This window comes from Bombina bombina, chromosome 5 (assembly GCF_027579735.1).
Source record: "Bombina bombina isolate aBomBom1 chromosome 5, aBomBom1.pri, whole genome shotgun sequence".
NCBI classification, from domain to species: Eukaryota; Metazoa; Chordata; class Amphibia; order Anura; family Bombinatoridae; genus Bombina; species Bombina bombina.
Genome location: NC_069503.1, coordinates 560725809 through 560741499, shown reverse-complemented (window position 1 = coordinate 560741499; position 15691 = coordinate 560725809). Strand labels below are relative to the sequence as shown.

At 37.5% G+C, this 15691-nt stretch overlaps 1 protein-coding gene across 1 annotated transcript in view; it reads left to right on the top strand.

Moving 5' to 3' along the window:
- Positions 1 to 15691, top strand: part of LOC128661553 (CLIP-associating protein 2-like) — an 898219-nt gene that overhangs the window by 728682 nt on the left and 153846 nt on the right. The window contains exon 21 of the mRNA XM_053715796.1: positions 2688 to 2766. Within this exon, the coding sequence (XP_053571771.1) occupies positions 2688 to 2766 (79 nt within the window). The remainder of the gene's footprint in view (positions 1 to 2687; positions 2767 to 15691) is intronic.

Here is a 15691-nt window from a genome sequence, read left to right as displayed (position 1 = left end):
GCTCGAAAGCCTGTCACCAGGAAGATCTATCATAAGATATCATGTAAATATCTTTTTTGGTGTGAATCCAAAGGCTACTCATGGAGTAAGATCAGGATTCCTAGGATTTTGTCTTTTCTCCAAGAAGGCTTGGAGAAAGGATTGTCCGCTAGTTCCTTAAAGGGACAGATATCTGCTTTGTCTATTCTGTTGCACAAGCGTCTGGCAGATGTCCCAGACGTTCGGGCTTTTTGTCAGGCTTTAGTTAGAATTAAGCCTGTGTTTAAACCTGTTGCTCCGCCATGGAGTCTCAATTTAGTTCTTAAAGTTCTTCAGGGGGTTCTGTTTGAACCCATGCATTCCATAGATATTAAGCTTCTATCTTGGAAAGTTCTGTTTCTAGTTGCTATCTCTTCAGCTCGAAGAGTTTCTGAACTATCTGCATTACAATGTGACTCGCCTTATCTTGTTTTCCATGCTGATAAGGTGGTCTTGCGTACCAAACCTGGGTTCCTCCCTAAGGTTGTTTCTAACAGGAATATCAATCAGGAAATTGTTGTTCCTTCTCTGTGTCCTAATCCTTCTTCTAAGAAGGACCGTCTGTTGCACAACTTGGACGTAGTTCGTGCCTTGAAGTTTTATTTGCAGGCAACCAAAGATTTTCGCCAATCATCTTCTTTGTTTGTTGTCTATGCTGGAAAGCGTAGAGGTTAAAAGGCTACGGCTACCTCTCTTTCCTTTTGGCTGAAAAGCATCATCCATTTGGCTTATGAGACTGCTGGACACTGATTCTCAATGCTTTTCAATAGCAGTCACATGACTGGAAAAAAAGGTTGTTATTCTGAAACGGTGTAAATTGAACCGTTGTAAAACTAGGGTCACCTGTACTGGTCAGCTGATGTGTCATCTAAATCTAAGCTTTTGACCATCCCTTTCGAAGGTAAGACTCTATTCGGGCCTGCACTGAAAGAGATCATTTCAGACATCACTGGAGGGAAGGGTCATGCCCTCCCTCAAGATAAGTCAAATAAGACAAGGACCAAACAAAATAATTTTCGTCCTTTTGAAACTTCAAGGGTGGTCCCGCTTCCTCTTCCCCTGCTGCAAAGCGAGAGGGGAACTTTGCTCAATCCAAGCCAACCTGGAGACCTAACCAGGCTTGGAACAAGGGTAAACAGGCCAAAAAGCCTGCTGCTGTCACTAAGACAGCATGAAGGGGTAGCCCCCGATCCGGGACCGGATCAAGTAGGGGGCAGACTTTCTCTCTTTGCTCAGGCCTGAAAGAATTACAGCGCACTCCACTAGAGCGGTGGCTTCCACATGGGCTTTTAAAAATTATGCTTCTGTTGAACAGATTTGTAAAGGCTTGGTCTTCTCTTGGTCTTGGTCTTCGCTTGTCTTGGTCTTCGCTTGTCTTGGTCTTCGTCTTGTCTTGGTCTTGGTCTTCGCTTCATACCTTTTCCAAATTTTACAAATTTGATACTTTTGCTTCTTCGGAGGCTATTTTTGGGAGAAAGGTTTTGCAAGCAGTGGTGCCTTCTGTTTAGGTTCCTGTCTTGTCCCTCCCTTCATCCGTGTCCTAAAGCTTTGGTATTGGTATCCCACAAGTTAGGATGAATCCGTGGACTCGGTACATCTTGCAAAAGACAACAGAATTTATGCTTACCTGATAAATTTCTTTCTTTTGCAATGTTCCACGGCCCGCCCTGTCTATTCAAGACAGATAGTATTTTTTATGTAAACTTCAGTCACCTCTGCACCTTATAGTTTCTCCTTTTCTTCCTTGGCCTTCGGTCGAATGACTGGGGATTGGAGTTAAGGGGGGAGCTATATAGACAGCTCTGCTGTGGTGTTCTCTTTGTTACTTCCTGTCAGGAAGGACAATATCCCACAAGTTAGGATGAATCCGTGGACTCGGTACATCGCAAAAGAAATTTATCAGGTAAGCATAAATTCTGTTTCTCACCATCATAAAAGCTTTGTAGATTTCTTTTCTGAATGTTATTTTCCATTGCTACATAAAATAATAAATTGTTAAAATATGTGATAAAAAAGAGCTATTTTTATTTTGTTTTCAAAAGTTTAGATTTCAGGGTTTTTTTTGTTGTATGTTTTAGTAACTAAAAAGTCACTTTAAATTCATATTTCTATTTTCCATTTAGAAAATAATGATAAAGTGAATGTCAACTTTCAGAAATGAAAGCCCTGTTTTTAAAAATACTATTAAAAACAGGGCCACTTTCATTCATGAAAATTTACATTGAAGCCTTTTTTTTTTTTTGGAATACTTACCTTGGCTTCCTCCAATAACGGCTTCCCCCCAGAGCAAACATTGCCTGAGGCCACTCCGTGATTGGAGGAAGCCGGATTTGTCATTTCTGAAGTAAGAAGAGACGTCCTGGGGGCGGAGGAATAACTGCTCGTGTTTTCTATGCTTGCTAGGAAAAAAAAGGTAATTATTTTAAAACAACGGCTTCAATGTAAACTTTCATGAATGAAAGTGCCCCTGTTTTTAATAGTATTTTTAAAAACAGGGCTTTCATTCATGAAAGTTGACATTCACTTTAAGGTAGAAGGTTTGTAGAGAAGCTTTTGTATGCAGGGAGATTAATTGGCAAGGCTGAACATTAATGACAACATTTTAATGCAGTGTTATTTTTATAAATAATGCTCATATTAATTATTATTATTTTTTTTTTGCAAAACAGAGAATCCTTTCCAAATGATCTCCAGTTTAATATCATCATGAGGTTTACTGTTGATCAAACTCAGACACCAAATATTAAGGTATGTGCTTCTAAATTTTTACTCCTAACAATGCATTCATATACAAATGTACGTATATATTTCAGTCGGTTTTATGCCAATACACTGATCAGCCACAACATTAAAACCATTGACAGGTGAAGTGAATAATATTGATTATATTTTCAAAATGGCACCTGTCAAGGGGTGGTATATATTAGACAGCAAGTGAACAATCAGTTCTTGAATTTCATGTCATGGAAACAGGAAAAATGGGAAAGCAAAAAGATCTGAATGACTTTGACAAGGGCCAAATAGTGATAGCTAGATGGTTGTTATTACCTACCAAAAGTGGTACAAGGAAGGACAACCAGTGAACCAGTGATAGGGTCATGGGCGGCCAAGGCTCCTTGATGCACGTGGGGAGCGAAGGCTAGCCCGTCTGGTTCGATCACACAGAAGAACTACTGTAGCTGAAATTGATGAAAAAATGAAAGTTGATTTGAGTTCCACGTATTAAATATCTTTAAAAAGAGACCTTTATTGAAACATGGCAAGGTCCAAAGTATGTCAAATAGACAATATTTCGGGCCTACAATCTGCCCTTAGTAGACATGACTAAGGACTGATTGTAGGTCCAAAACGTTGTCTATTTGTCATACTTTGGACTGTGCCATGTTTCAATAAACATCCCTTTTTTAAGATATTTGTTTGCTATAACTCAACTTTACTTTATTGTATACAAGCTGGAAGTGGCTGATTCAGGGTTCCATGCCCCAGAGAGTGCTGTTTTCCAAACTTCCTGAATCATGATAGAAAGGTGTCAGAACACACAGTGCATCACAGTTTGCTGTGTATGGAGCTGCGTAGCCGCAGTGCCCATGATGGCCCCTGTTCGCCTCGAAAAGCACCTTCATTGGGACGTGAGTGTCAGAACTGGACCATGGAGAAATGGAAGAAAATGTTGTGGTCTGATGAATCAGATTTTCTTTTAAATCAGGTTGTTGGCCGTGTGTGTAGTTTACCTAGGGAAGTGATGGCAGCAAAATACACTATGGAAAGAAGGCAGACCGGCGGAAGCAGTGTTATGCTCTGGGCAATGTTCTGCTGGGATACCATGGGTCCTGGCATTCATGTGGATGTTACTTTGACACGTACCACCTACCTAGAGATTGTTGCAGACCACATACACCCCTTCATGGAAATGGTGTTCCTTGAAAGCAGTGGCTTCTTTCAGCAGAATAATGCACCCTGCCACACTGCAAAAATGTTTCATAAATATTTTGAGGAACATGACAAAGAGTTCAAGGTTTTGCCTTGGCCTCCAAATTTCCCAGATCTCAGTTGGATTGAAATCTGTGGGATGTACTGGAACAACAAATCCGATTCATGGAGGCCCCCACCTCACAACTTGCAGGGCTTAAAATATCTGCTGCTAATGTCTTGGCACCACATAACACAGGACACATTCAGAGGTCTTGTGGAATCCATGCCTCAACGCATCAGAGCTGTTTTGGCAGCACGATGGGGACCTACACAATATTAGACAAGTGGTTTTAACCACTTAATGACAAAGGACGTACCAAGCACGTCCTACAAAAAGACCAAGGAGGTGCCTGGCACATCCTCAGGGGTTTCAAGCGCTGGAAGCGATTGTGATCGCTTCCAGGCGCTTTCAGGGTATTGCAGTGATGCCTCGATATTGAAGCATACTGCAATACCCTTTTTTAAGCAAACGATGCAGAGAGAGCCACTCTGTGACCCTCTCTGCATCAGCCAGCGATGGTGCCGATCGTTGGTGGCGTGGGAGGGATTGGAGGGAGGCGGGTGGGCGGCCCGTTGCTGGAGGAAGTCTAGTGAGTGCAAATGAGAGGTCCGGGAGCGGAAGTGAGGGGTGGGAGTGCACACGAGCGGGTGGGACGATACACTAGGGCAAATAATAAGTGTAAGGGAAGGAGGGAGAGGGGGAAAACGTTTTGGGAAAGTGATCGGGGAGGGTATTTATTGGGGGGGGGGCAGCTACACTACAGGATTTTTTATTTTTTTTATTAAAAAAAGCCAATTTAGCAAATTGGGTACTGGCAGACAGCTGCCAGTATCTAAGATGGTGGCAAATAGGTAAAGGGGGGAGGGTTAGAGAACTGTTTGGGGGGGGATCAGGAAGGTTGGAGCTAAGGGGGGATTCAACACTGCAGAATATATATATATATATATATATATATATATATATATATATATATAAAATAATATATATATAAAGCCTTTTATTTTAGTACTGGCAGACTTTCTGCCAGTACTTAAGATGGCAGTGACAATTGTGAGGTGGGGGAGGGAAGTGAGCTGTTTTTAGAGGGGTCTGGGAGTGATCAAGGGGTGGGATGTGTCATGTGGGAGGCTGGTCTCTACACTAAAGCTAAAATTAACCCTGCAAGCTACCTAATTAACCCCTTCACTGCTGGACATAATTCAAGTGTGGTGCGCAGCAGCATATAGCAGCCTTATAATTACCAAAAAGCAATGCCGAAGCCATATAAATGCATATGTCTGCATTTATAGTTGCACAAGCTGTTTGTAAATAATTGCAGTGAGAAACCTAAAGTTAGTGAAAAAGTGAACGATTTGTATTTGATTGCATTTGGCGGTATGAAATATACCAAAATGGGCCTAGATCAATACTTTGGGTTGTCTACTAAAAAAAACATATATACATGTGAAGGGTTATTCAGGGATTTCTGATAGATATCAGTATTACAATGTAACTATTGCTAATTTTGAAAAAAAAATGGTTTGGAAATAGCAAAGTGCTACATGTACTTATTGCCCTATAACTTGCAAAAAAAGCAAAGAATATGTAAACATTGGGTATTTCTAAACTCAGGACAAAATTTAGAAACTATTTAGCATGGCTGTTTTTTGGTGGTTGTAGATGTGTAACAGATTTTGGTGGTCAAAGTTAGAAAAAGTGTGTTTTTTCAATATTTTCATCATATTTTTCATCATATTTTATCAAAAAAGTGTATAGTAAATTCTATGATATGATGAAAATAATGGTATCTTTAGAAAGTCCATTTAATGGCGAGAAAAACAGTATATAAAATGTGTGGGTACAGTAAAGAGTAAGAAGAAAATTATAGCTAAACATAAACACCGCAGAAATGTAAAAATAGCCCTGGTCCCCAACGGTAAGAAAATTGAAAAATCGTCTGGTCACTAAGGGGTTAATGTTGTGGCTAATCAATGTATGGGGTAGTTTACAAGTTTGCGTTAACGTTTGTGCACAAGCTATATCAAAATATCACAAGCTTGTTAACTTGTGCACATATTAAAAGTTGAAAGTAAACACCTCACTTGAGCGTAATCAAATGTAATGCTCGTCGCGTTAGCACAACTGAAGACCTTGCGTAAAGGGCTAGGGATTAAAAAGAGTACACCAAAAATACATTAAAATATACTGTTACAGTCATATAAACACTATCTAATAAAAATTATATATATATATATATATATATATATATATATATATATATATATATATATATATATATATATATATATATATATAAAGGGTTCAAATGTATATGGTAAATGACCATGTAATTGACTCCAAACTATATCAAAATATCACAAGCTTGTTAACTTGTGCACATATTAAAAGTTGAAAGTAAACACCTCACTTGAGCGTAATCAAATGTAATGCTCGTCGCGTTAGCACAACTGAAGACCTTGCGTAAAGGGCTAGGGATTAAAAAGAGTACACCAAAAATACATTAAAATATACTGTTACAGTCATATAAACACTATCTAATAAAAATTATATATATATATATATATATATATATATATATATATATATATATATATATATATATATATATATATATATAAAGGGTTCAAATGTATATGGTAAATGACCATGTAATTGACTCCAAAGAGCTATAAGATATATAAGGTCTAAATAATCATTATATAATAATATGTAATAATGTGTTTTATTATATATTAACTGAAAATATTTCACATTCCATTGTTCATCACAAACAGGACAATGTTATTTTTTTGTATGTATATATATATATATATATATATATATATATATATATATATATATATATATATATATATATATATATTATTCTTTATTAGATTCAAACAGAAAATACAGGAAATATGTACACAAAATATACAAAAACACAATTTTCAGAACAAAATGGCTTCTTCAGGCAAAACTCAGTATTTAGTGTGAGGTCCATTGGCACTAAGCACATCTTGAACTCTTTTGGGGAGACTGTCCTGCAGTTTTCTGAAGTAATCTTCTGGTATATTATACCAGGCTTCTTCCAGCAGGTCACAGTGTTCTTCTTTAGATTTAGGTTGTCTTTTATTTATTTATCTGTCCAGGTGATCCCATACTGCCTCTATAATATTCAGGTCTGGAGTCCAGACCACTCCATGACTGTCAGTGTCTTATAACCAGTTTTTATTTCCAAATATGATTTCACTGCATTAAGTGTGTGCTTGGGATAGTTATCATGCTGAAAAATAAAACCATTCCCAATCAGTCGCTTTCCAGATGGAATGGAATGATGAATTAAAACTTGCCTCTACTTTTCAGCATTCATGATCCCCTCAATTCGGACGATGTAGCCAAACCAGGACAGACCCACCACCATGTTTCATTGTAGGCGGCAAGCACTCATTCTTCCTTCTCTCTCCAACTCTTCTTCTTACATATTGTCGACGATTGGACCCAAAAATGTTAAAATTTGATTTGTTACTCTGTAATACTATTTTCCACTGATCTTCATTCCAATCTTTGAGAATTTTAGCATATCTTAGCCTTTTCACCCTGTTCTCCTTCCACAAAAAAGTGGTTTCTTGGCTGCTGCCATTCCCCAAAGACCATTCCTGATCAAGCTTCTTTGGACTGTAAAAGGGTCAGTTTGGCATCCTGATGAAGCTGCCAGATGCTGAGCCAGGTCCTTGCTTGACTTCTTACGGGCTCTCAAAAAATAAATTCTGAGAAGCTTCTCATCAGATTTTGAAAGTTTTCTTGGCCTTCCAATCCTTTTTTTGACCTTGACCTATTCTGATTCTTCAAATGTCAGCTTGAATACCACAACTTGAATTTGTTTGCTGATTTCCCTTTGAGAGTGGCATTTGCTAATGCAAAAGTATGATTTTATCTCTGTCAAACTCTATGATCTTTGGCATTTTTAATGGAATGATGTGATTGAAAGTTTGTCTTATTAGCAAGCTTCCAATGAATTAAACTCATACAACATATGTATGTAATGCTCAAGCATGTCTTGCAGAAACTTGGTGCAATAGACCTTTTTCACAGCAGTCATTTTGACATGAAGTTAGTATGACATTAATTAAGGTTCCATTCCATTTAGGTTTACTAGAGCCAGGTTCCTGCTATTGCTCAAGTGTAAGGGGAGGGCACACTAAATACTTGCCACTTTAGCCTATAGAAGCTGTTTTTCAGATTTTTTTTCCCTGTTTTTTTAATACTGCATACAAATATTCTGTATTTTCTGGTTGTAGTCTAATAAAGAGACTGAGCAATAATTATATATGGTCATTATACAATTACTAAAACAACAAATCTAATGGTGGCCTTTAGACTTTTGCACAGTACTGTATATATTTATTTATATACCTATATATCTATACCTATATATAGGGATATATAGATAGATAGATAGATAGATAGATAGATAGATAGATATAGATTTATATTTTACATTAAAGAGACAGTCTACTTCAGAATTTTTAGATAGAAGATAGATAATTCCTTTAATACACATTCCCCAGTTTTGCATAACCAACATGGTTATATTAATATACATTGGAATGCGAAATATTACTAACTTCTGTCGGGTAAGCATAAATGATAAGTGTACGCTCTTCATTGAAGTCTATGGGGCGACTCCATTAGCATGGTCGCGAAATCTGAAGTCCTTTGGTTAGCGCGTGTCGGGTTTCGCTCACGCGCAAACATTTTACTTTCAACTTGTAATACGTGTGCAAGTTAGATTACTTCTGGTGTTGTTAACTCTTGAGCGAAAGTGCTAAATAGCGCACCACTTGTAATCTAGCTCATAATGTTTATCCTTTTATTTGTTCTTATTTTACTTGTGTTTAAAATAGTGGAAGCTAAGCAAAGTCAGCTTTTTGGAGTTCAGATGCTTTTAAATTGTTTCATTTTCATTGCCTTTTTTTTTTTTTTTACTTATTATTTTATCTTATTCACAACCACCACCACATATTTATGTTTTATTTTGTTTTGCAAGAAATGTTTTAAGCATGTGTTTATTCAGTGTTTAAATTTTACTACATGTATTAGCTAATGTGAAGCCTGATACAGTACACCAAATCCATTTCTTGTTTATTCCATTTCTTTGGGGCCTCACTGATTCAATTCTTTGAAAGGTTTGTTGCCTGCTTTACAACCACACAAATCAATTAATGTGTTATCTAGTGTCTACTTTACCTAATATATACATATATAAATAATATACAATTTTTTCTCACATGGTGACATAAATATTCAGGTGCTAGTGGGCTATACTATCTTGTCCCTTCTTGGAGTGTTAGAAATATTCCTAGACTTCTTTATAATCCTTTATTTTCTTAGGCCCTTTCTTTTCAGATTAATTTCTATTTCTATCTATTTTGAGTCAGGCAGTAAAAGGCTGCAGATATGCTACATGTGTTAAGTTTTTTTTTACACCACCTGGCCTACAGTTGAATATTACCTGGTTTTTCCAGGGACTTATGGGCTGTGTGTGTGTTTTTAGGGTTCCAGCCATTTCTGACTACCTTGATTCAGAACAGTTGTGGACAAGCAAGCAAGGTAGTATATCGGACAGAATTCCATTATTCTTTGATGGATTTAGATTTCACATGTGGTTTATCCAAAATATACCTGTATGTAGATGATCTAACGCACTGGTTTTCAAACCTGTCCTCAGGCCTCCCCAACAGGCCAGGTTTCCAGGATTACCTTGGGTGAGAGCAGGTAAAATAACAATGTTTACTAATCAGCTGATTATTTCACCTGTGCTCCAGATATTTTCAAAATGTGGCCTGTTAGGGAGGCCGGAGGACAGGTTTGTAAACCAGTGATCTAACATGATAAACAGCCTTTCGCAAGACCAGGCTTTTATGTTCCTTATTGTTTGGTTACTATTAGGTTATTGATCAATATTTGCCTTTATATCACTTTTGTATTTTTATGTTCTTATGTTTTACATTGACATATTGTATTATGCACATTGTTTGACACATTTGAGATGTTTCTGCAAATAGTTGCAACCTTTTTTGTGTTAATAATAGCATGTGTATCTGTAGATGAGTGAGACATTTGATGCACACAAAATTGAGTCATTATACTTTGAGATTAAAAATGTTGCGCTGGGTTTTCTTCTTTTCCTTAGTTCATTCACTCAGTTTGGTCAAAGTAGTGGGTTTAGACTTAAATTGTGAAGCACTTCTTTACAATATCAACAGAGGTTGTATTTAGAGGTTCAGATGTATTGGTATGAAAGAAAAAAATGGATACTCTGCAATCCACCTGCTAAATTCTTCCAAGACCTTGAGCATACACATTTAAAGGGAAACCTTTTTAAATTGAAGAGTTAATTAGTGTACATATCTAATGTATGTGTCTCAGGGATGATTATGGCCATAACATTTTTTAAGTTATCATTTATATGGGTAGTTAAAAAAATGAATGTCATACCAAACAGAAAGATGGATATCAATATCTGATGTTAGCTGATTCACCCAAGAGTCAAACAAGAGACCTTACCGGAGTGATATGAAAATTTAATTTAAAAAAATAATTATGACTAAGAAAGACAAAAATAGAGCTCAGTATGTTTCAGATTAAAATAGATATTCATAGTGGTCATACAGTTTTTAGCTATTCATAAAAAGGTATGAAAAAACTTCTTTAGTATTCCCTTTTTTTCAGAAATTGCTTTGTATTTGAATTTTGACCATTAGAAGGCCACTATTTGCAGCTCTTCTGAAATTCCCGGCGGTGAAGGAGTTAATCAGCTGTTAAGGGATTACCCTTACCCTTGAGATCCCACCTCCCTGACCCCCTCCAAGCGATCAGCTTTATTTTTTGTAGTGTAGGGATCCACCTCCCCCTCCAACCATTTTCTGTAGTGTAGGGACCCATTACTACCTCTTCACTCCCAAAATATTATTTTACTTTATCAAAGGGACCTGCCGCTAACTCCCCCCCTCCAGTGATTGGCCACCCACCCACCTCCATCTGTCCCTCTCACGGACACTGTCTGTGTCACTGTCTGTATTGAATCTGCTTTCATATGGTAATAGAGCATGGTCAGTGCTTCCTTAGCATATAAAGGCAGGTGTTTTCTGCCCAAAGCTGCAACACAGCGTTGGAAGTAGGTACTATGTCAAAACAGTATGCTGGGTAAAGTATTGCGTGATGTAGTTCCTACGTTCATTTGTTGCAAGAGGTTAAGAGTTCATTTGTATTTGTTGCAAACTAAGAAATGTTATCAGTGCCAGGTGCTCCCATGTAAACCTCACACTCCCCTTGAGATTATTGATCTCAGATAACCTCATTACTTTATTTGGGAGGCAGCTTTCCAGGGTCTGCACTTTTTTTTTTAGAGAACATGGTAAACATACGTTGAATCACTTGAAAGTGTTGCAGCATATCTGTAAAAAGTTAACTAGAAAATATTGCATGAACATTTCTATTTAAAAAATGAAGTTACTTTACCTCAAAATTTCCTCAGTAGCCATATTTAATTTTAATTGGACTTTAAGCAATCAATTAGGACGCTAGTCCCAGGAATTTTGGTTTATTTACTTCCTCGGTTTAAGGAAGTTTAGTATAACATTTTGCAAGGATTTCAATGAAATCACACAAAATTACAGTAAAGCAAAGTGTGAATTTTGATTAAGCTGATTGGCTGCTGAGTAGCTCTGGATCAAAGAGAACTCTGGTAAGCTGAAGACATTTTGAGGTAGAATATCTTACTTTTTTACATAGGGATATTAAGGTGATTTTTTCTTGTTACATTTTCACAGCTATGCTATATCACTTTCAAGTGATTTAGCATATGGGTATTATGTCCCTTTTGTTGGACTCTTGTCCCTGTAAAGTTTGCACTATAATTTCTCTCCAGGCTGTGCATTTTTAAGAATCAGGCCCTTAATAGTCCAGAGAAAGCAAACACAGAATAGACTCCCCCTCCTAACAAACCCCTGCAGTGCAGTTGGATTGATAATGTGCTGGAGAAGAAAAACTCTACTGAGCGTGTTAGCTGGTGACATAACTTTACAACCTGCACCTTGGGCTGTTCCAAACAAAAGCTAATCTGAATGAAATTTTATTAAAATGCATCTGACATAGCTAAATGTAATACCCTCTAAAAATCCCAGTTACACTGAGTATGTGGACGCCGCTACCAAATTTTTAGCTCAGATGTTTCAGCCACACAGAACATAGCCATGAAGTCTCCATAGGCTAACTTTGGAGTAAAATGGGTTGTACTTAAGAGCTCAGTGACTTTAAACGTGGCACTTTCAGAAGATGCAACGCATGCAACAAGTCAGTTCTTGAAATTTCTGCCCTACTATATCTGCCCTGGTTAATTGTAAGTGCTATTATTTTGAAGCGGAAGGAGCTTGGAGCAACAACAGCCCAGCCACAAAGTGGTAGACTACACAAACACAAAGAGCAAGGCCACCAGGTGATAAAGCCACCAGGTGATAAAGTGTGTGGCGAGTACAAATCATCTATCATCTGTTGCATTATGCACTACAGAGTTCAAAACTGCCTTTGGAAGCAACACCTCAGAAGCTTTACACAAGCCTCATCAACATGCATAATGCCAAGTGTTGGCTGGATTAGTGTAAAGCATGCCTCCACTGGATTCATGAGTAGAGGAAATGTGTTCTCTGGAGTGATTAATCACACTTCACTAACTGGCAGTCTGATGGAAGAATGTGATTGTGGCGGATTCCAGGAAAAATCTAAATAGTGCCTCCTTGGTGGAGGAGGAATAATGTTTTGGAGCTGTATTGCAGGGTTTGGGCTAGGCCCATTAGTTCCAGTTAAGGTTCATCTTAATGGTACTTAGATACAAAGACATTTTAGACTATTGGCTGCTTCCAATTTTGGGGCAACAGTTTGGGCTTTTCTGTTACAGCATGATTGTTCCACTGTGCACAACACGTGATACTTGAAAACATGGTTTTGTTTGGTGTGGATTATCTCAAGTGGCCTGATCTCAATCCCATTAAAAACCTTTGCAATGAATTAGAATGCTGATTACAAATTCAGACCTTCTTGTCGAATATCAGTGTTTAACCATAGACAAATTCCCACAGACACACTCTAAAATGTTGTGGAAAGACTTCCCAGAAGTGTTGTGGTTTTATAGTCACAAAGGGGGGGTCAATTAATGTCCATTGTTTTGGAATGGAATAAAATGTCGAATAAGCCTTGGGATGATCAAGGGTCAATAGAATTTTTCTGAAAAACAGCTTTTTTTCTGCATAAATAACTTAAATCTTCTTGGCCAATTTAATTGAAATTTAGGTGTTTCAATTAATAGCAGCAAAACTGTCAAATTATAGATAATAAAGGGACAGTAAATGTAAAAAATAATGTTACATAATTCGCAACAGATTGAAAAACCAAAGATTTAAGAGATTTTATTCCTGAAATTTACTCTTACCTCATTTCTTCTCCAGTCTTTAATAATCAGGTCTTGTTTTCAAAAGTGCTTCATAGGCACGCTGTCTAATCAGAGCGAGCCCAATAGCTCTATTGAACTAAATGTATCTCGCTCCCGCTACCAGACTAGAGTGGGAGCGTGCTACGTTTAGCTCAATAGCACAATCAGGCGCGTTGTGATTAAACAGCGCTCCCGTGAAGCACTTTTGAAAAGAAGAACTGATTAGAAGTACCTGGAGAGGGAACGAGGTAAGAGTAACTTTGCGGGATAAAATCTCTTAAATCTTTGGTTTTTCAATGTGTTGCTAAGATATGTGCAGAATTATGTAACTTATTTTTTACATTTACTGTCCCATTGAATAGAAACCTTCTTTATACTTAACATATGAGTCTTTCCTTGTGCTCCTTATAACACTCTTACTTTCAATGTTCAAAAATTGTAATTGCTTAACGGAGTGTGTTACAAATATGTTTTTACATTTGGCACTTTTGTGGTTGCAAGCACAATAAAAATCAACAGGGGGGGGGCGGAGCCAACTACCATAATAGAAGGACACATTTTAATGGAGCTCCGGTATTCCCTTTGGAATCTGATCTTCTTCACTAGGTTTTTCTAACTATACTGCAACTATAAGATGTGCATCACCTCCGACAGAGACAAAAAGGAGTAGCCGAACAACTAGAAACTTCCCACGGCCCAAAATAGTATTCACTCAGCTCCTGCCCTACATAATGCTTGGATCATCTAAGCCTTTCTTGGTCATAAGGGAGGTAACAAATACACTGATAGTCCTTTGGGAGAAACCTGTGTTGCTGTCTGCGGCGTGGAGCTCAGACCTATCAAATGCAGGGCCAATTTACAACCGGCTTTCTCTCCTGGAAAATCACACAATCGCTAGTTGTGATATGTACACTCCGTGGGACGCCTTGTTCTAAGGCATCCATGGCTCTGGAATGCTCCACATATTCTTCTGAGGACAGTTTAAGGAGGACATTATTACTTGATGATGATCGCTGATAGCCTGAGATTTACTCTCATTCTTGTTATATGCTATTCTGTACATTTGTTGTCTACATTTAGAGGGGATTTATTATGCCCTAGTTCTATGGGTCATTTGATGTTTGTTTGCATAGGGTCCTTATCCTTCCTTTTTTACCTGTCTCCTAGGCTGCCTAAATCTAAACTCCCCCTATTATACCTGGTTTAAGGACATCCCAAGGTTTACATGTATGAATATTCAGCTCTCACTACACTACTATATGGTACTATGTTTTTACCGATTACTAGCTTATAACACCCTCTAGAGCTCTGTTGGTTTTTGTATACCTATAGTGAAATGGTTCCTGCTCTTGTAAACTCAGATATTATCTCACACCTTTTGTTACAAAAATACTCATCTGGAAGAGAGCTACCCAATATGTTTTAAAATAACAAGAGAACTCCATTTCTTGCGACCTTCTATTCATAATATATCCTATGGGCACTACATTGCAGTAACCTGGTTATCTCAATTTAGTACTTATTACGTTTCCTTAAACCCCACCTAGTCACTAATCATATGCATCCTTAGGATACTCTTCACCCCTACAGAACAAATGCCTCCTCTTTGCCCTTAGGCTCCATTTAGAGTACAGGGTACAGGCACACTAAGAAAGGGAAAATAGTATTTGATTTTACTGACTATGACAGTTATGTCTGATATTCATTCTCTCCTGCATTACAGTTAATTGCATAGTTTAGTCGGAGCAGGTTGAATCCTCTATATACATCTTCATTATTATAATTTATCAGCTTGGTGTTATAGACTTTGTTATTACATGTTTACTTGACAAAACTTTAGCATAGTCTAAATGGACAGCACTTGTTGTTTCTTTTGCTCCCTTACCGCACCTGTTAGTATATGAAGGGGTCAATGATATTTATTGATTATGATAGCAAATTTGAAACTTGATCGCTTTTCACTCCTTATAACATGGTTTGCACAGTACATGAAGGGAAATGTCCTTGAGATGTGCCTCCTTTATATTTATGCCTCCTAAAATTGATCCTATATAGAGGGTAAATAACCAGCCATATGTAAACAAGTTTTTTGTCATCTAGATCTATTGGTAATCTCTGTTAAACTTTATATTTGCCTGTGTACAAAGTGGGTAATCTTAATGTTCACTTAATATTTTAGTTCATATTCACTTAGCAGGTAGGTTCTACAGCTAGAATTCAGAGTAAATAGT